The following is a 21,745-nucleotide window of genomic DNA, read 5'->3' as shown; positions in this document are numbered from 1 at the left end:
AGTGCTGCAAGAGACGTTCTTGGCGGTCACTCTAATCTCCCGTCTTGTCATGTTTCTAGATCTATCGCTGCCTTTTTGACGTTGTGTTCTATCATATTCAACCACACCTGTCCTACCTATTCAACCATACATATTTCAACCTACCGTCTTCATTAAATGGCACTATCGCTGACCGGCGCAAACACTGAAAGATCTTTCGATTTGACCTCCCTATTTCTATCATCCAGATTGCAGGTCCTCTTCAAGTAACGATATATACTCATGCTATATGTTTATCTATTTGCAGAGCATTGTCATAATCGAAGTGAGTAGAATCGAATCAAACCAACTGGAAGACATACATTGCATTTGGAACTTCTTCCCTTCTATACGTGTTTCGGATGTTCAGTTGCAATTCATGCAGCATTCGTCAAACTTTACGCCTTTTCGTATTGGATCGTGAAGTGTCCGCATAAGAAATTTCATTACAGTCAGTTAACTCTTCATTAGTGCGTCTTCTTCTTTATTTAGTTATTTTTAAACCTTAGGCTACATTTGGCATAATTTTTTATTACACAAATTTCATTCACTTTGAAAATTTCGATTTGAAGCGCAAAATATAGAATTTTAAGATGTCTATGCATATTTTGACTTACTTATCTCTGATATGAATTAACAGCTATTATTTTGATTTAGGATTCTACAGAAAAATTTTATAAAATGATAATTACCTCAGGTGCTTCTTCCATCAACTGCTGAATCGTGTACCTCTTCTTCTCTTTAACTGGCGAAAACATCTGCAAGAAATATACTACTTGTTGAATTTTAATTAATCAGTTATTAATTATTTTAAGTAATAATTTGCTTATTGAATTGTAAATAATCAGTTATTAATTATTTTAAGTAATCAATTGCTAATAGAATTTTAAATAATGAGTTACTATTATATCAGTTACGATCAGTTACTATTTTAAATAATCAGTTACCATTACATATTTGAAATAATCAATTGCAAATAGAATTTTAAATAATCAGCTACAACTATATCAGTTAATATTTTAAATAATCAGTTACTAGTTAATAATCAGTTAATATTATCAGTTAATAATATTTGAAATAATCTAGTTGCTTATTGAATTTTAAATAATCATGTTTTAATTATTTTAAAAAATGAGTCTCTTATTGAATAATCTTAAATAATTATAATTTTAAATAATAAGTTAATTGAAATTTAAATAATCACATCAGTTAGGGAAATAAACATGATGAACAGGCGGTAGATTAAAAGCATCAAATACTGTTTAAGTTTGTTTATTTGAGTAAACGTTATTTATTTAAGAGAAATCAAAGGAGATAAAATCTCTGCTTATTCGATATACTGAATGTTTGAAATAATTTTCAGTCTTATTGTCAGTGATACTTTGAATTTTATTCTCATTAATTTTTCAAAGAGTAAACACATATGCTTTCTTTTATATAGAAAGTGGGCTGTAGATTTTTTCAATATTCGGAAATCAAATAAAAAATATAATTACGTTATCGAGCTTTTAATTAACAAAATAAACATATCAGGGAAATAGCTTTTAAAACTAATATTGAATAAGAATACGAGTATAATACTTTATTACTGGTCTATTGCGCGAAAAGCAGTTTTACCAGTTTCAAGATGAAATTTATAAGCAAAGAAACCGTCTGTTTAAATTTAATGGAACAGGAAATACTTGAAGAATGTAATGGGTTCGTAGAGAGAACATATCGTGTAAAGTTGTTGTGGAAGGCAGGTATGCGGGAAACGTGAGCGAATAAGTTAAGTTATGCAAGAAGTTATCGTGACCAAAGACAAGTGATTGGGAAACATTTTGAAGGTTTGGTCTTAGACGTTAAGATGTAATTTTTTTTTTTTTTTTTTTTTTTTTTTTTTTTTTTTTTTTTTAGGTTATAAAAGAGTAATTGATGAGTATCGAAAGGAAGGTATGATTGAAAACTGCTCGTGCGATAGTGAGTTGTCATATTCTGAAGAGTCTACTTACCCTGCTTGCTCCATATTCTGAGCATTTATTCTACTTACACCATATTCTGAACGGTCCTTAGCACTCTACTGTGCAGCCATTCGTGAGGACAAATTCACAAGTCGACTTAGAATTGTTTGAACAGATCTTCTCACGAAGGAATATGACTTCGATTCAAAACTGTTATCCTAAACTACTTGAAATGATTTTAAAATTTAGACAAAATACAACCGCCTATATGGCCGATATAAAACAAGCATGTCGACAAATTTTAATCGATCCTAATGAATGAAATTTTGGTATATTTCTCAGGACTGATTATATCGTTTCTAATTCATATCAAGAAATGAGGTTCAGAGTTTTATTTGTATTAAAACCAAGTCCATATTTATTAGCTGCAACTCTGAAACATCATTTCGATAAATGTAAAGAGGAATTTCCAGAAATTTGCATTTTTTTTTTCAGAATGTATACTATAAATTAGTATTACAAGAGAAGTTAATTACTGCAGTTTGCTGTATGAATACCCTGATGAGTCATTCAGATTTTATACAATACACACGACAACATTCGTTGGAAGAGTGCAGATGGATTTTACTTCTTGACATTTCCCTATTGCCCACAGTATTAGGTGTTGGAGAATTCCTAGCAGGTAAATCAATATTTGTGCTCAAACTACTTCCCTGTTTTATTCTGCAAACATCAAGATGTGTTGCTTGGACACTATTTGGGAAATATCATAAATATCAGAAGCAAAGGGACAGAACTGTTGAATGAACTTTCAGAACTTCTGCACTGCATTTGACAAAGAGAAACCGTTTTGGCAAAACGGCATTAATCGCAGAGAGGATTGTTTCGAAAGTGTCTTTGTTGATATATTTGAATAAAGTCAAAGAAAGGTTTTATATATTTTTTCCACAAACTTTTGGACAGGATGCATACGTAAGAATCTATATCACAGAAAGAATAGATGACCTCATATATTTCCCACTTTAGTTAAATCCTAAATGCATCAAAAGATCAGTTAGATAAATTTAAATTTTATATTTTTATTAAATATTATTTAAAATTCTATCCTGCGTCAAAAAATAATTAGATTGAATAAACTGAATTCAAGATAAATAAACTTGTAGCATATAATAAATGCAAAAATCAAACATAGCCATAAATATTGTTTCGGTTTTTGTTACTGATTTACTTATTTTAAATAGAATTAACTAAAACTTTTATATTACCGCGCAATGCAGCAGGAAACTTATTTGAAGAGAAAGCTATGCCGAAAAATTAAAAATACAGGAGCACGCACATTTAATAAATAGATATCTCGTAAATTTACGCTTTTGCTTTTCGGCAAAAATCGAGAAAAGATTAGAACATTCTTGCGCACATTTAAAAAGCTTATAAAAAGCGTGATAAAAACAACTTAATTCACTTGCTTAGAAAATTGTTGTTGTTTACTGTAGCGAATTCACGGTGAAGTCGGATTAGCTTTCTCTATTTTGAATTAGTTCTGTTGAACGTTTTGGTAGTTTAAAAGATAACTAATCTGAGATATTGCAATATTGTATGAATATTTGAGGAAATTTAAGAATTTTGTTTTTATTTGTTGTGATAAGAATAAATTTTATTCACTTTTCATCGGACTTTAGCATTCAATTTATTACGAACCTGTACGCACGCAACAGTTTTTGGTGTCAAGGGTGGGGTTTTGAATGCCAATTACAAGAGCGATGGAAGAACAGTTCAGGCAACTGATGATTTCATTTGCTGCATGGTAGATGGAAGATGGAAGGTAGAGTCAACTCTGTTAATAAAGGAATGAAAACGCGACAGGAATCCGTTAATGAGAGATGAAAGCATTAAAAAAGGATGGATGCTTGTCAAGAAGAGATGAAATTCAACCAAGATTCGCTTAAAGACGAGATGAAAGCAGTTAAAGTAAAAATGAAAGTGGGCCAAGAAGAAATGAGAAGACAGATCACCTGCATAACAGAAAACAAATTTTGAAGCTGTGGAAGACACAATTGACACGGTTGAAAATAAAGTTGGACAAATCGAAGAAAGAGTTTCTTCGGTAAAGGACCAAATGAAAGAAAGAGTTTCTTCTGTAAAAGAAGAAATAGAGGAGTGAGTTTCTGCCGTGGAACAACAAATTGATGACAGAGTTACTGCGGTCACTAAAGAAGTTGATTCATTGAAGAAATTCGTATCGATGGCAGGGAGCAGCTCCAAGGGTTTTAAATTTTTACACATGCTTATTCGACCCTTTCTGAAGCTATTCACATGTGGTGAAAAGACTTCCTGGCAAATATATAAGACACAGTTTTCTATATTGGCGGAAACAAATGCATGGGATCTCCAAGCTAAGGCCTGTCATCTCGTCACTTCTTTGAGAGCAGACGCAGCGAATATCCTTCAGACTCTTCCCGAAAACAAAAGCCTAGATTTCGAAGCTCTGTCCGGCGCGTTGGAGCTGCGCTTTGGGGAAAAGTGTTTAAAAGACTACAACACTGATGAAACGGGACAAGTACCTAATAAGACCAATCGGAATGCGACCTAATAAGACCAATCGGAATTACGTGCCGCCCCGCCACTTGATCAATCCACAATGTTGCGACCCCACAGAGCAAGGGCAGACAAGGCAGTACCAGACAGTCAATGCCGAGCCTTACTATCTCCCGAGAGCCCTCAGGCCTTCTGTGAAGTCTGTTATTATGCTCCTGTGGTTGAGACTGCCTAAGTAGAGATCCTAACCAGTACTTCTCAGGCAATCGCCTGAGTCAACCCAGGGGGGTTAAAAGACTACAACAAGCATAAATTAAATCTCCAAATAAAATCCCAATCAGACTACAGCAAGCATCAATTAAAGCATCAATCCAGACACTCCAAGAGTTCGCCACGGATGTCGAAAGGCTATCTTACCTCGCCTTTTCGGAGTGCCGGAGAGAAACAAGGGAAACCCTGTCCCTGCAATACTTTCTCGACAGCATCCGGGATCCTGAAATACAGAAAGCTCTACGAATGGCGGATGTTAAAGATTTGAAGAGCGCTCTAGTGTACGCCATTAAATTCGAGGCAGCCGAGCAAGCAACTTGTACAGACCGCCACCCAATCAGAGCTGCTCAAGTCCAGGAGCCAGGGGATCAAGTCACTGTTCGTCTATACGATTTAACCAGACAACTCAATGTCCTGAGACGGAATATTATTGACAAGAAACCGACCCTAAAGTGCTGGAACTGTAGTGATGAAGGGCACATACGAAGAAACTGCAGAAAACCCCAGGCCACGGATGTTAAGACCGCTCCTAGCAAAGTCGCAGGGAAACTAATTAGTGGCCATCTCGCTGGCCGAAGGTTGCCAGATAATGAAAAGTCCCAGTTTAAAGCGAGTCAGATTTCTGCAGTGAGAGGCGGCAGTAATGGACTTTTCATAATAAGACATATTAATGGAGTTCCCTGCAGGAGACAGGAGATCACTGGGTGAGCAGATGTGCCGAAAGAAGACTTTCAGCTTTATTGCTCACTCAGGGGAACCATGTTTATTTAAATTTTATAACTATGAAATTTGGATATATACATTAAATCAGTATGCATAAATATTTTATCATCTTAAATTCACTTAGTTCGAAAACAAGTTATTCTAATACTTGCGCAATAGCTGCAAAGTAAGATAATAATAATTTATTTACTAAAGAAATATTGATTATATTATCTCCTAATATTAATTTTAGTAGAAGTATCTAAAAAGAGTGAACCCATAGGTAGGAAGTTTAATTCCGAAAATTGTTTTAAAGTAACTTGAATGTAAATTGTTAAAAATATTTTACGGGGACTTGAAGTAAATCATGAATAACAAAATTTCAAACTATGAAAAAGAAATTAAATTAAAAGCAAGTAATTATTGCTATTGATCGGAAATTACTTGACTTTTCAAGGGGAACAAACCAACTCCATTTCAGTGAAAAATAATTAATAAATACGAAGGTGTTTCGTCTTTTACTCAAGTAATAAAGGTGATGTCAAACTGGCATATTAAATTAGCCCGAATAGTTCCGTGAAGTGAAGAGATTTAGAACTAAAGTAGAGTACTCATTCTGAATTAAGCATTTTCACTAATACAAAATTTGAGTGCAAAGCAATTTATGTAGTAAAATTGATAAAATACTTGAGTAATTGTCCCCCGACACCCTCGCTTTTACGCATGTTAATTGAAAACTATTTGCATAAAAATTAAATATTGGAAATCTTAATTGGAATTATGAAATAGAGCTCAAAGTAATTGAAATAAACATTAGAAAATTAAGAAACATAATGCTATCTTTGCAAAATCAAATCAAATAATAAAAATTGAAAAATTAATATATATATATATATAATAAGAAAAAAGGGAATTTACATGAAGATACAAAAGGTTAGAAAAAGCATTAATTAACTTACGTTCTTTCTAGTGGGGTGTGGGCAAAGTGTTTTCTTCTGTGTCTTACTCAGAAAGGTTATGTATCCGAAATTCCTTATCGGCAGCGGGGGCTTTAAATTATTTCAGGTGGCGAAACTTGTAATTTATGGGCCATGGGAACGCATAAACCATATTTATGGAAACCATATTTATGGGGCATGGGGCATTGAAACTGAAGTAATTTATGGGGCATGGGAGGGACTAGGAATGCTTGATGTTTGTTGTGGAGTTCTTATGTGAGTGAAACTGTCTGTTAAAATTTTGAATATACTAGTGAATGGAAATTAATTAATTTCTGGCTAATTGTCGCGTCGGAACGAGGAAGAAATTAAGAGCAGGAAAAAAGTAATTTCCACTGTCAAAGAGCTATTTGACAGACTAAAGATTATGAGATAGGCCCATTTTCTTGGTAACCGCATAAGAAAAGTCTGAAAACAATTAGCTTTTTACATTATATACAACTTTGTAATGACACTATTTACAAATCCTCCAACTGATAGTCATCCAACTTATACCGCCTTCTCAGGTTTAGGAACAAATTATCATATCCCTATCAGTTAAATGATTTACAGTGAATATTTAACGCCTGCTCTTTTAAGACAATGGTTAATAAATTGATTAGGTATTAGATTATTTTTGAGAATTTTAATACGGAGCAAAATTTCGCGTTGTAGATCTATTGTATGTGTGCAAATATTTTTAACACGTTGTATTTGATTTATTATTGTATTACTAATTCCTTTATTTTTATAAAGGAGAAATCTTTCCACAAAATCATAGCTCAAGACGATATCACAATACCCGCAAGACTTCCTGGATCCATAGCCGAAAATAGACATTTCTGCTACAGCATCATAGCATATCCCTATAACTGTAATACCCCGAAAGGAGTGCTAGTAGCTTCAGCACTCGTTGACCTATCGAGAACGGTTATCCTGGGGACAGTTCACAATGTAACTGAAAAGGCGAGAGTTATGAAGAAAGGTGAATTGGTTGCAGCATGTACTCTAGTAACCAGCGTTGAAAGAAAGACTAACATCCCAGAATCCGTGTCTTCAGAGAACATTACATAAGAGTTATTGCAGAATGCGCAATTAAACGCTGAAGAGAGGAATGCTGCCGATCGTGTCATTAACGATTTTCAAGATGTTTTCTCCCACTCGTCTTCTGACTGTGTCGAACCAGTTTCACGCGACATGGAATAGATGCCGGTGATCATGAACCAATCAAGCAGCATCCAAGACGTCTACCGATTGCTAAACAGGAAGAGGTATGAGCATTTTCATAGGATATGGAAGAAAGCAATGTCATTGAGCCTTCAGAAAGTCTATGGGCATCTCCCATCATACTCGTCAGAAAGAAGGACCGCTCAACAAGATTTTCGTCTTGACTATCGCCAGTTGAATGAGGTTACAAAGAAACACAATTACCATCTTCCTAAAACTAACGACATTCTGGACACTCTTTCTGGAAGTAAGTGGTTCTCAACACTTGGTTTAAAGAATAGGTATTGGCAGGTAGAAATACCCTGATAACCGAGAAAGGACAGCTTTTACTACGGGACAAGGACTTTGACAGTTCAAGGGGATGCCATTTGGACTGTATAATGTGCCGGCAACATTCGAACTCCTCATGGAGAGTTTTGAAAGGTCTTTCCTACGAACCCTGTCTGATATACGATGTATCACGACCTCGTACCTCGATGACACCATCATCGTCGGAAAGAGTTTTGAAGAACGTCTAGAAAAGCTTAGAATGGTGCTTCAGAAACTGAAAGAAGCCAATCTAAAGTTGAGTCTCGCTAAATGCAAATTATTCAGACAGGAAGTGACTTACATCGGACATGTCATCTCTGCTGAAGGTGTGTGCACGGAACCTGAAAAGGGTTCATTTCTTAAAGGCTGGAAACGACTTTAAAATGTCCATCAGCTGAGAAGCTTTCTAGGGCTTTACACCTCCTCCAGGAGGTTCGTGAAGGACTTTTCCTCCATCGCAAGACCGCTTTACAAGCTGACAGAGATCAAGCAAAAGCTATGCATTTAACAACTTAAAGGAAGCTTTAACATCTGCTCCAATCCTGGCGTATTTTCAGCTTGACAGACCATTTATTCTCGACACGGACGCGAGCAATAAAAGTGTCGGTGCTGTTTTGTTCCAAGGAATAGACGGCCAAGAACATGTAGTGGCATACTGGAGCAAGCGCCTGTCTAAACAGGAGATAAATTAGTGTGTTGCGAGAAGAAACACAGAGTCGAAACCGTAGAACAGTGAGGAAACAGTTGCTTGCGAGAATCAAAACCGTAGAACATTTCCATCATTATCTATACGACAGAAAATTCCTGCTTCGCACGGATCATGCATCATTGACATGGTTTTTAAATTTCAAGAAACCTGAGGGTCAAATAGCCAGGTGGATACAGAGACATCAGGAATATGACATCATTATCTGTCATCGGAAGGGATCAACACACGGAAACGCCGATGCACTGTCTAGAAGACCTTGTCCAGTAAGCTGCCGGTATTGCTCCAGGGTCGAAGGGAAATACGAGTTGCTTACTCCGGTCGCACCACAAATTACATGAGCATTGGCTGATAGTGATCCGTGGAGTGACAAAAAAGTCAGGAAAGACTAGCTGGGAGACGTCGACTTAAAACCAATAATTAATTGAATGGAGTCCTCAAGCAGGAAACCTACATGGCAGGACATTCCGATCTACAGTCCGACGACAAAACAGTGCTGGGCACTATGAGATTCACTTCACATTTGAAACGGCGTCTTATACCGGAAGTTCGAATCGGATGATGGAAGACATTGCGATGGCAACTGATACTTCCAAGAACGCGGATTCCTGATGTCCTCAAAGAACTACATAGCAGTACTACAGAAGGTCACTTTGGAATAATGAAGACCTTCCAGAGTTCGTGAGCGCTTTTACTGGAATAATGCAAAGGATGACGTGCAAAAGTGGTGCCGATCTTGAGATGCCCGTGCAGGACAGAAAGTGCCGAAGAAACGCAGCCGAGCCGAGCTACAACGTTACAACGTAGGAGCGTCTTTTGAACGTTTGCCCTTTGACATCTTGGGACCTCTGCCACGAACTGCTGATGGCAACAAATACATCCTCCTTGTCATTGGAGTGAGACACACCAAGTGACCTGAAGCGTATCCTATTCCTGATCATGAGGCTGTCACAGTAGCAGAGGTGATGATACAGCACTGGATTTCCAGCCTCGGATTGGCTCTTCAGTTACATTACGATGAGGGAAGGAATTTTACCTGAGATGTAATCAAAAAACACTGCAAAGTACTCGACATTGACAAAACACAAACGACGCCTTTTCATCCCCAGTCAGACGGCATGGTAGACAGGTTTAATCAAAGAATCCGTAATAACTTCTCATTAGTGGTTTCTAGAAACCAACAGGATTGGGACAAGAAGTTATCCCTGTTTTACCGGCTTACTGCAGTGCTGTGCACGAGACTACAGGCTATTTTCCATCTCAGATGCTCATCGGTCGTGAACTTCTTCTGCCTTGTGATGTCTTGTTTGGTCGTCCTCCGGATGCGCCTTTATCGTCTGAGGAATACATCCAAGATCTCCAGGCCCGGTTTGAAGTGATGCACAATTTTGCCCGAGAGCAAGCCAACTTGGCGACAGAGAATATGAAGGCCCGATACGACACGAGAGCTACTGGACATCGATACAACGTAGGAGACAAAGTGCGGTTGTGGAATCCGACTCAACGAAAACGACTCTGTCCGAAACTGCAGTCACCTTGGGATGGTCCTTATACAGTCCTAAACAGGCAGAACGACGTGGTGAATCGGATCCACTTCAAGTCATTCAAACTCTAAACTTAAAGTCGTTCATTACGACAGGTTAGCTCCTTACTATGGTCATATTACGTAGTGTAAATAATTGTAAATAATGTAAGACCATGGTCCTTTTTGTTTCTAAATGTGCATTTGATATGACTTGTATTTAATATTTGATATTTATTAGTTTTTCATAGTATTTTTAATTGTTTTAAGTTATTATTACAATTATTTTTTATGTTGTTTGCTATTGAAATTTAATATTTATTATTGCATTGATGCCTTAGTTGTAATTTTGGCTTCCTGTCCAAGGATTGTACTGCCCAGGACGTGCAGTCCTTGGAAAAGGGGCAGTGGTACGTTTTTTGTATTGATTTAGCTATTTTTAAATAGAATTAATTAAAATTGTTTTATATTACCGTACAATGCAGCACGAGACTTATTTGAAGAGAAAGGCTACGCGTAAAAATTAAAAATACAGGAGCACGCGCATTTAATAAATAGATATCTCTTAAATGTACGGTTTTGCTTTTCGGGGAAAATCGAGAAAAGACCAGAATATTCTCGTGCACATTTAAAAAGCTTATAAAAAGCGGGATGCAAACATCTCAGTTCAGTTGTTCAGATTGTTGTTGTTTATTGTAGCGAATTCGCGGTGAAATCAGGTTAGCTTTCTCTATTTTGAATTAGTTCTGTTGAAGGTTTTGGTAGTTTAAAAAATAACTACTGCAAAATATTCCAATATTCCACGAATATCTGAGGAAATTTGTTTTTATTTGTTGTGATAAGAATAAATTGTTTTCACGTTTCATCGGACTTGTGCATTCAATTTATTACGAACCAATATAAATACAGTAAGAGTAAAATAAAGAATCATCTGTACTTACGCGTGAGAGATCATATTCGAAATTTTGCTGAAGAATTACGGATTCGAAATACGGATTTAAAGTTGTGAAAGTGAACTTCGGAAGGGAACTATCGTTTGGTCTCAGTAAATAAGTGGTTTTCAATATGAAGTCTCTGTAATCTTCTCTTTTCTGACAATTTTTTTCAATACATCTTAAAGAGTCAGGATGGCTCAAAGATGGCTGGTCCAACTTGAAAAGAAAAATTATTTTTATGAGATGGATAACAGAAAAAAATTCGTTAATATAATTTTTCATTTAAAATACTATATTAACTGAAAAACGAAAATTGGGAAAAGGAATTGGCGTAATAAGCAAGCGTAAAGTTTATCAGATCAAACGAAACTTTCGTCTTCAGAAATTTCAAATGTGCAGCTAGAGAAGAATTTTCTATTTGCCCTCCATAAACTGGATGTTGTTTACGTCACACCAGGTGCTGATAACGATAATTTGTTTTCGTAGTATTTAGTGCTTCGGCGTGTAACACTGGTTTAATGCCTCCCGGGGCATTAACCCCCCCCCCACGGGATGAAAAGTGAATTCCATCAAAATTGAGGGCAGAATTGAGCTAAATCGCCCTGTCACCTGTAAGGTGCTCAAGGCTATTGCTAACGACCACCGTAATATTGAACTCCTTGCCACGAGGAATTTGGGATTGGGCTGACTAGACGTTAAGACTAGTCAGCATTAGTCAACAGCAACAATGGATTAACGTTTTCGAAAACAAATCTATTAAAAACAACTGTTTTCTTTGCTGTTTATTTCCAAAAAGGCAAAATTATTATTTTCTTCGAAATAAAAAAGGCTTCACACCGTAGTTTTTAAACAAATTTGTTATTAGGATTTGTAAATTTAGTCAACTTTGCAAAAATGTTTAAATTCTCGTACTAATGCAATCCGATGCTTATTTCTTGACCACCATCTTTCCAAAAATGATTTCATTTAAATTTTTAGTCATGTGATTAAAGGAACACGTTGAAAGCGTGAATGGATTCATGGATCTAGTTTAACATGTAAGAAACATTAAAAAAATATTTGGCATTTGATAATGAGAAACTGAGGACGATAGCGGATAGCCTTAGATGCTAATATGTGCGGTCTCTCATTTACGCTTAATAGCCTTGCTTCGTATGGTAAGCTTATTTTTGCAACACATAGAAAACATTAAAAATTTTTAGTATGCCTCAACTAAATGCTTATGATGCTTCCATAGCTTGATTATGTCCTCTTGCTGTCTTATAATCATTTCTAAGCTTCCAGTTAAACGCACCTAGAAAAAGCGATAGATAATTATGAAACGTTCAAGAACAACGGAAGTCAACGAAGAATGGGTAATTTGAGAATGAGTAACATAAAAGGAGCAAGAACGCCTGAAACCGTTAGAGACTAATACGTTGCAAGACGCCTTGGGAGTCGATGCATCGGGAAATACCGTTTGTTATTGACGCCTACAAACATCTAATGCTTCCAGATTCAATGTAATTGCGTATCCAAGTTAGAAACTAGAGTTGTGATGGCTAGATCCGGAGTCCAATCACGTCCTAGACGTGTTCGACGGAGAAGGGGAAGCGCGATCGAAAGGTCCATGGATAGATTACTGTATTTTTGCCGCCCAGACGGATAAGTGGTTAGTGAGTCTGACTACCGAACCGAAGAGTTTCGAATCCCTGAAAAGGCATGGATGTAATTTGTCTGTAACTTTATAGGACCACCCCCGAAGGTCGACGCAGAGTTCTCTGCGAAGTACTGGCTAGGATCTGTACGTAAGCAGTCTCGGCCACGGGGGTATAAAATTTTTGAACTTGGTCGTTCCCGATGGTCCATGGGGTGAGTCTATACTTACTCTTCTTGGGCCGGGAGGTGTCAGTCCCCTCCACCAGGGTACTGGTAGCCAAACAACAAACTGGACCATTGACAATCTCGTCACTGCTGTCCTTGGTATTCAACGTAAAGCATAAGGAGAGGGGCATGGCGTGTAGTGCTGGCAGGTAGCCTCACTCAAGGGCCAGTTATCGCTCCAAGTGTCATCGCCCACTACACCATGGTCTACACCGAGACGGTGGTTCTGACTGGTCCGTGTTTAGCGGTGGGTTCTCTAAGAGCTGAGCGTTTAACAGAAGGAGCTGAATAATTTGTTGGTTAACTCGGGGATGTGGGACCCCGGGCCCAGCAGGAGTGTCAAAAGTCATCTTTGTGTGACTGATTGTGGTGTTTGATACCAGACCCCGAATGTGGTTTAGTTCACGGGCGGCGGTATAAATTACAGTTACAGTACCTAAATAGGAGGCAACGGTGGCGCACCTATTAGATGCCTTCATAATAAGAGATGACCGCTTCCTATGGCCAACGTCTATAAACGGCTGGAGCCGCCCATTGGCTCCAATCCGTAACGACATGCACGGCATGCGGATGAGCACTATTAATTGTAATGCCTGCTGGAGGATTTTTTTTTGAGGCATGACAGCATGAATGGAAATCAGCTCCAGGAAGTAGACTACGTAAAACTGGCAGGTTATGATGATGCGCAAAATGATTAAAGTTAATAGGAAGCATCATAAGCAACACATGCAATAGTAACCTGTACAATAAATACGAGTTGTGATGGAAGTATAACTCATCACAACGGGAAGAGGCAAAGGAACAGTGTTGTCCTGGCTACCGAAAGACATGGATGGGACGATCATTTGGGTCAAGCAAAAACATGAATTGATCCCTGAAAATGATACGATTATTTTTTTAGTCTGATACATTCTACTCTGTACGACTACAACACAGCAACAAATGTTGTTGGCGATGAACCGGCGTTAATCTTAGTCGCTATAAGAGGTGCCGAAAACGCAGTAAACTCTTCGCCAGTTATCGTACAATAATTTTAAGAGACATCAAAATGCTTTGAAGATGTGGGGGTAGATTTTGCTCAATGTTGAAAAGTATAATCATCGGTATGTTTATCGCAGAGCGGATGAAGGCTTTCTCAATGAGTCCAATCGTGCTTCGTAGTTTGCTGCTCCCTTTTGCTAGGTGACACACTGCGTGCTACTATGCAAATTGCTGACAACGTTATTTCACCGTTTCATCGATTTGGCATCCGTACTTGGAAATTTGGGGTTATGACCGTCTTGCTTCCTGGAAGGCGATAATTCATTTCATTCATTCCTGTGAGCTTGTTGGGTTGGTCTTCAAAAAAGAATATTCTCCTTGGTTGTGTCAATCAACACTATCAGAACATCGGTTCGAATTCTTAAGGCAGGCGAAGAATAAAAATTCATACACATGAATCAATATTCAGTATATAACTGAATAATTCATAAGGTTGCACATTTATGAAGGAAGAACAGTAATTCGCCTTTATTTTGACAAGATTAAAACTACTCTCATCAAAACATTCTACCATTTAATGGATAAGAAATTTATATTCGAAGGAATATTCAGTGCTAATTACGTTGATATATATATATATATATAAGAAACGGAAATCGTTTCATTAAATTCAGTGAAGAAATGGGCTACCTTTTTAATAATTTCCCTTCCTTACAATACACATCCGAAGAGATCTAAGTCGATTAAAAGCAGGGTAAAAATACATTTGTGTCTATAAAAGTTATTTGTCTGTTCATTTACATACAACTCCATTGAATATCCTTGGAACATGATGAAAAAATGATTAAATTTCAATCAATCATCTGATCAGAAGGAAACCCAGACACATAATATCATGGTATTAGAAATTTGTTTGACACTTTTGACATGTCTTGGACGCGAAGGAAATAGATTGGCCGTAAACTACTTTCACAGAATTTTACTGAATATGATACAGAGGTTCATTTTTATGGCATTAGAAAAATCTTCCCTTTATGGCATTAGAAAAACTTGTACTGATTGTGCAAGAGTCAATATAATCTGTTATAAATTATTTATATAAGGTTGTGCCTACAATTATTAAATCTTACTGAACTGCAACACTTTCTAGAAAACAGGTTGAAACCCTAGCTGCTAAATCGTTATTATTTTACCTGTAGTTTGATAAATAATATATATCAGTATGACTCCCAATTGCGTTTTCAGTTCCGCCTCTATTCTGTTAAAAATATTCTCAAAAATTAAAATTCTAATTATTTGTTACATACAATGAGCCTACTTGTTTTTGTGATATATTAAAGTTATTTCTAATAAACCGTGATATTGAAAAACTTTTTTTAAAATTTTATTTCCATTTCCCTGAAATACCTGCTTTGAGGAGCTAATAAACCATGATTTTCAGTAACAAAATTAAGAGTGTTTTCAAGTATAATATAAAATAAATACGAATTAGTTATTTAGAAATTCTACAATATTCTTTTAAGTTCGAGAAAAGTATGCGTGTGCGTGTATCTACAGAGTCCAGAATTAAAGAGTCCATATTTCAAAGCTGCCTACAAACGAAGCCAGTCATGAGAATATTGCAAACTTTTGTGGTGCTTTTAATGAATGGGTGGCAATTAGTTATAAATATAGCCACTTCAAGGTATTGTATTAATAAATTACCAATTTACGATAGTTTTACAATTTTATTACAGCAAAACATGTTGCACATGATAGACCTCGTTTTCAGCTACCGTATAAAATCGGAAGATGGTATCTTCCACAGTTGTCCAAATGCTGTGTTGGGAAATGTTGACCACGTGGCCTGAAATACTGGCTTTAATATCAGGTAAAGTTGTTGGACGTCACGACTTTCCAGATGTTTCAATCGCCCCCAAAACCAAAACCGCATGAATTGAAACTGGGGATCGGGATGTCATACATTACAAAAGTACAAAAGAGCTGGTTGATTACACGTTCTTCTATACTTCTATAAAATGACGTTTAAGAACACCTGTAATACGTCGCACAATGTGTGGAAGAGTTCTATCTTTCATAAAGACTATATGCAAGGCATTATGATGCAGAAAATCCACACCATACCATCACTTCTGGCTAATGTAACGGGATCTCTAAGACAGGGCGCGTATTTTCTGGTTCGCAAATTAGGCAGTTGTGAATATTCACTGCACCGTCCAAATGAAAGCGTGCTTCATCTGTCCGGAGGATATTCCAAGGCCATTCTGAATCGTCGTCAAAGCGAACAAGAAACGGAAGTGAGAACCGGAGTCCAGTGTCAAAATCATGCGGAAGCAACCGCTGCACCAATGAAAGTTTGTAAGGATAATATGGGAGGATATTCCACAAGCTCTCATGGAAAGTTGAACGTGGCCTATTTAAAGCTTCTGCTATACGCTGCACATTGGTGCTAGTCTTGAAGCTGTGTCTTGTACCATCTGAAGCGCAACCTCCTGTACTATTTCTGCAGAAACGCGTTTTCTTCATCTTCCACGACAAACAGAAAACGATTTCTTGAAATTTAGTTACCATTTTCCAAAGATTTTTAACATTCACTGGGCCTCTTCAAATCCCCTTTAAAGTCCAGAATTTCCGTAGAACAGCTACTGCAGAATTACTATTTTGGTGGAACAACTTTAGTAAAAAAGCACGAACAGCAAGTACATTGAAAACAAAATTTTCGCGGCATCGGTATCGGGAACATTATGTCGCGATATAGCGAATTTCGCAGTGTCGCTAAATAAAAATTTTCCATAAAGGCACTTCACGTAAAAATATATAATACATCACGTTAGATTCCCAGAACAGAAAGTTTAACAAATGTGGAAGGGAGCAGAACATGGTTTCTACATTTGAGAGATCACACCAGAGTTCTAATGGATTGAAATATGAATAGTAGAAGCTAGTATAGCTGTTGCATGACGTTAACAAAGATTTACATTTTTACTGCAGGTTTGGACGTGTAAGGATCTTAAGTTTTACTAACGTTTATTTTATTTTAAATCTTTACTATCACTTCTTATTTTCTACTTCCGGCCAGAATTAAAAGCTTTAACTTATTTATGCAAATTTGTCTTGCGAACGCCAAGTAAGTTGTGGCTTTTTGCCAAGCAAGAGAGAGAAAGGAGTGATTAGGAGCGGGCCGCTGGCCATTGCAGTTTTACTCGGTTGCTGGTTACCTTCAAGGCCAGAGGTTTAATCCTTCTGATAATTTTAAACGTATCGTAGTGTTAACAGTTCTCTGTACTACATACGGCCTTTCTGTTAATATACGGCCAATCTTCAAGTCGACACTTGTTTATTAATCCAAAGTTAGTTTAGCTAGAATTTAGTTAATATTTTTATATTCTTACGTTCAGACCACAAGTGGTTGGTCTCTGTATTCCGAAGTCCGGAAATCATTGTAAAGAGAGAAAAATAAAGGGTTTCGTACACCCTTCCTGTGTATCTTGTCTATTTCCCACATTTATTGAACATAGCTTTAATAAGCTCCCTGTTCCGAGTCAGGTCATTGAATGTTCCCCAAGCAAGTAAGCAGAAACACTGAACCTGATAGTGGCGCCCGACGAAGAAGAATAACCATGGCCGACTTTCAAGAAGAACCTGTGCTGCCTGCAGAAGCGGCTCAGAATCCAGAAATGCCAGCTGCCGCCCTAGAAGGATTTGGTTACATCCTCCAGACCATGCGCGCATCAATGAAACCAGAAGCAACATTTAATGGAAACTCACCGGTAACCAGTTTTTTGGAAAAATTGGAGAACCACTTCATGATGTATCCCGTGCATGAGTTCCAGAAAGTCACCTTAGCTACCAGCGCTTTGAGGGGCAAGCGCTGAATTGGTTCAAATGCATAGGCAGAAGTCTCTTGGGTCAAGCGGGAAGTCCCACTTATACTTACGAAAATTTCAAGACTGCCCTAGTAAAAGCCTTCCCTGTAGTAAGGGATCGTGCAAAATTAGAAACGGAACTTTTCAACGTATACCAGAAACGAATTGAAAATTTCTCAAGCTTTATTTTAAGAAAAATCCACGTCTTCAAACTCTTGTATGGAAACCGTCCGGATCCTGAGATAATTCAAGTAATTTTGCCGAGGTTACTTTCCCAAGTACAAGACTTTATTGAATTAAGGAATCCGACTACACTGGAAAAGTTATTTGAGCTAGCAATCCAGTTTGAAAGCAGAAGAACGGCGGACATTGAAAGAAGACGCCAATATGAGCAACGAAACCAATTTGGTGCGCCATGACCACAGCAAAGTCAAGCACACGGCTATGGAAGCAAAGCGAATCAGTGGGCAAGGAAACCCGAGTATCCAAAAACAACAGGCGAACGTCGACAGTTCAATAGCAATCCAGGAAAAAGGGTCTGAAGGCCAGTGGAAAAAGAAGGAAAGCATGGAAAGGAAAAAACAAGATTTAAACTAAAACGGATTTCTGCTGACGGGAGGGTGCGGAAATCCGAAAGCCAAGAAAACCCCTTTTCCTTCAAGTTAAATACAGTGATGGTGAAAAATTTGACTCTTCCAAAGATTGAAGTGTTGGTGAATAACATCCCAGCCACCGCACTCCTGGATACAGGCGCGCAGTGTCCCTGTGTGGCAGAAGATTTTTTTAGGAAGTATTTTCGGAAATACCGCATATATAATGAGGATAATACGACAGTGTTAGCTGCGCAGGGAGAAAGATGCAAGTGTATAGGTAAATTACCGCTATACGTTCGTATCAAGGACGAACAAGTAAAGATTATGTTTTTTATAGTAAAGAATCTGCAAGCACATATCATCTTAGGAATAGATTTTCTTTCAGAGGCAGAAGCAACACTGGATTTTAACGAAGCGCCCCTTAAGCTGACGATGAAACCAGTTCGAGAAGAGAAAACAGAAGCACCAATGTTAAACCTTGACCACCTGCCTAAGGAAGAGCAACAAAAAATCCGACAAGTGGTAAGTGAATTTGCTTCGTTATTTAGTGATATTCCAGGATTTATTCAAGTTACTAACCATAGTATCGACACCGGAGTTTCACTGCCAGTTCGCCACAAACCCTACCGGTATGATAAGAATAAAGAAAAAATTATAGAGTGGCACATTAGAGATATGTTAGGTAAAAAGATCATAACGCCCATCTCAAGTAGTTATGCTAGCCCGGTGGTTTTATGTAAGAAAAACAATGACTATCCAGTAACACATCCAAAAAGGTGGCGATTTGCGATTGACTATCGTAAGTTAAACTCCATGACTAAATATCCGGTATATCCGTTACCTATTATTGAAGAAATTCTAAGGAAAATAACGTCTACCAAACACATGACGACTTTAGACTTGACGACTGGTTATTTTCAAATAGGGGTTAGACCGGAAGACGTGCCTAAGACTGCTTTTATAGCCAAGTCTGGCACTTATGCATTCCTGCGTATGCCGTTTGGCCTTTCAGGGGCACCGGCAACATTTCAGCGATGTATGGACATTGTGCTAAGGCCTGTTCTTGGAAAGTCCACATTTATCTATTTAGACGATATCATTATTACTAGTGATAATCTGGACCAACATGTACAGGATTTAAGACAGGTGTTTTCATTATTAAATGAGGCCGGTCTAAAAGTTAATGTCGAAAAGTGCAAATTTGCAGCCCCTGAATTAAAATACTTAGGTTACAAAATATCTCAGAAAGGAAACGATACAGACGAATAAAAAATAATCGCTGTGCAAAAGTATCCGCCGCCAAATACGGCGAAGAATCTCTCTTCTTTTCTAGGACTTTGTTCATATTATAGGTCCTTTATAAAAGATTTTGCAGCTATTGCTGAACCATTGTTAAAATTAAAAAGGAAAAAGGCAAGATTCTCGAGGGCGGCCGAAGCCAATAGTGCTTTCGAAAAATTAAAGCAAGCATTAACGCAAGCCCCGGTTTTGAAATTTCCTGAAAAGGATGAGAATTTTGAAATTTCAGCGGATGCTTCGGATTATGCGGTAGGAGCGGTACTTTCGCAAAATCAGCAGCCCGTGGCATTTTTTAGTCGAACTTTAAATCAAACACAAAGAAATGATTCCGCGACGGAGGGAGAGGCACTTGCAGTTCTGTTAGCAGTGCAAAAGTTCCGAGTCTATTTTGGAAGAGCGCCAATAACAGTGTATTCTGATCATGCAGCGGTAGCTAGATTGTACTCAGGGAAAAACTTATCCCCATGGTTAATAAGATGGGCACTCAAGTTACAAGAGTATAATCTGGTAATCAAGCACACCCCTGGAAAGGAAAATATCGTAGCAGATGCCCTATCCAGAATAAAAATAGATGAAGAAGGTAATACTGTAAAGGTGGCAATGCTCACAGCATGTACAATAAATTCCCGAGAAACTGTAATAACCGAACTGGGTAAGCATCCTGAGTTTAGAAAAATTTATGAGTATTTAAAGGATCCTGAAAATTTTAGCCACCAAGATATTGTGGCGATAAGAAATAGAGCGGCCCATTACGAACTAATAGATGGTCTATTATTTTATACAAAAACTACAAATTCTAACAACGAATTTCGACCTGTTATCCCAGCTAGTCTTAGATTAAATATCCCGCAGGAGTTACACGACTGCCCATTAGCTTCTCATGCTGGTATTCGAAAAACTATCCAACGCGTACGCGAAGCAGTGTATTTTCCTGAACTGCAAAAGTTAACAAGGGCGTATGTCCAGTCCTGCCCAACATGTCAAGCAGTTAATTATATTAATTTCCGCCCGGCCGGGTTTCTAAATAGTATTAAATCCGAATTTCCAAATGAAGTAATTGGCATCGATTTATTGGGCCATTTCCCAAAAAGTCAGTTAAATAAAAGTCGCTATCTCCTTGTTATGGTTGATCATTTTAGTAAGTAGACCGAAATTGTTCCCTTAAAACGAGCCTCCGCGAAATTAGTTACTGATTCTATTTTAAATAAATATATTTTAAAATACGGGGCGCCCCTAAAAGTTATATCGGATAATGGTCCTCAATTTGTAAGTAATATATTTGAAGACATGTGCCAAAAACTGGGCCTACGTCATTTAAAAATGGTCCCGTATAGGCCGCAATCAAATATAGCGGAACGGGTCAATAGAAATATAGTGAAAATTATCCGTAGTTATGTTAAAAATTTTCATAAAAGCTGGGATAACTATGTCAATGAATTAGCTTTGGCCCTTAGGACCGCGAAACATGATACAACGGGCAAAACTCCTGCTGAGTTATTTTTAGGCAGAAAGATTATAACGCCGTTAGATAAATTATTTTATGTTCAACAAAGAGCCCCAGAATTTAACACTGAAGTAGCACAGAGAAAACAAAAACTTTATTACGATTTGAAACGACGGGGAGTAACTTATAAAGTAGGAGATGAAGTATTAGAAATTAAGCATTCACTTTCTTCAGCACCAGAAGATAAAACCGCCAAATTTTTTCCACGATTTGAACGACCATATGTCATAGAAAAAATAACTCAGGCTGTAGTGGTGTTAAAAGCCAGGAATGGTGAAACATGCTCCGCAAACATTGACCAGATAAAACCATACTATGACCGTAATAAAATGCAAATATTTAAAGATCTTTTGCAGGATCCGGCACGGCAGGCACTGCAGGCACAAGCTCCAGAGGTGGAACAACGACAAGCACAAGAGCAAGCCATTAGGAGGCAGGAGCAATTGAAAAGAAAGTTTCCCCGTTGGAAAATTGAAGGTAACAAGAAAAAGAAGCCTT

General features: G+C 37.6%; 1 protein-coding gene across 1 annotated transcript in view; it reads right to left on the bottom strand.

The window, feature by feature from the left end:
• The window catches only part of LOC118188556 (membrane metallo-endopeptidase-like 1), a 79,135-nt gene that overhangs the window by 6,720 nt on the left and 50,670 nt on the right, over positions 1-21,745 (bottom strand). Inside the window, exons 7-8 of the mRNA XM_085826989.1 lie at positions 11,148-11,357; positions 711-776 (exon numbers count right to left, since the gene is read on the bottom strand). Coding sequence (XP_085683115.1) covers positions 711-776; positions 11,148-11,357 — 276 coding nt within the window. The remainder of the gene's footprint in view (positions 1-710; positions 777-11,147; positions 11,358-21,745) is intronic.

Source organism: Stegodyphus dumicola, chromosome 11, assembly GCF_044657685.1.
Source record: "Stegodyphus dumicola isolate Sdum_Otavi_A_Nest chromosome 11, ASM4465768v1".
NCBI lineage: Eukaryota > Metazoa > Arthropoda > Arachnida > Araneae > Eresidae > Stegodyphus > Stegodyphus dumicola.
This window is presented reverse-complemented; position numbering and strand designations above follow the sequence as displayed.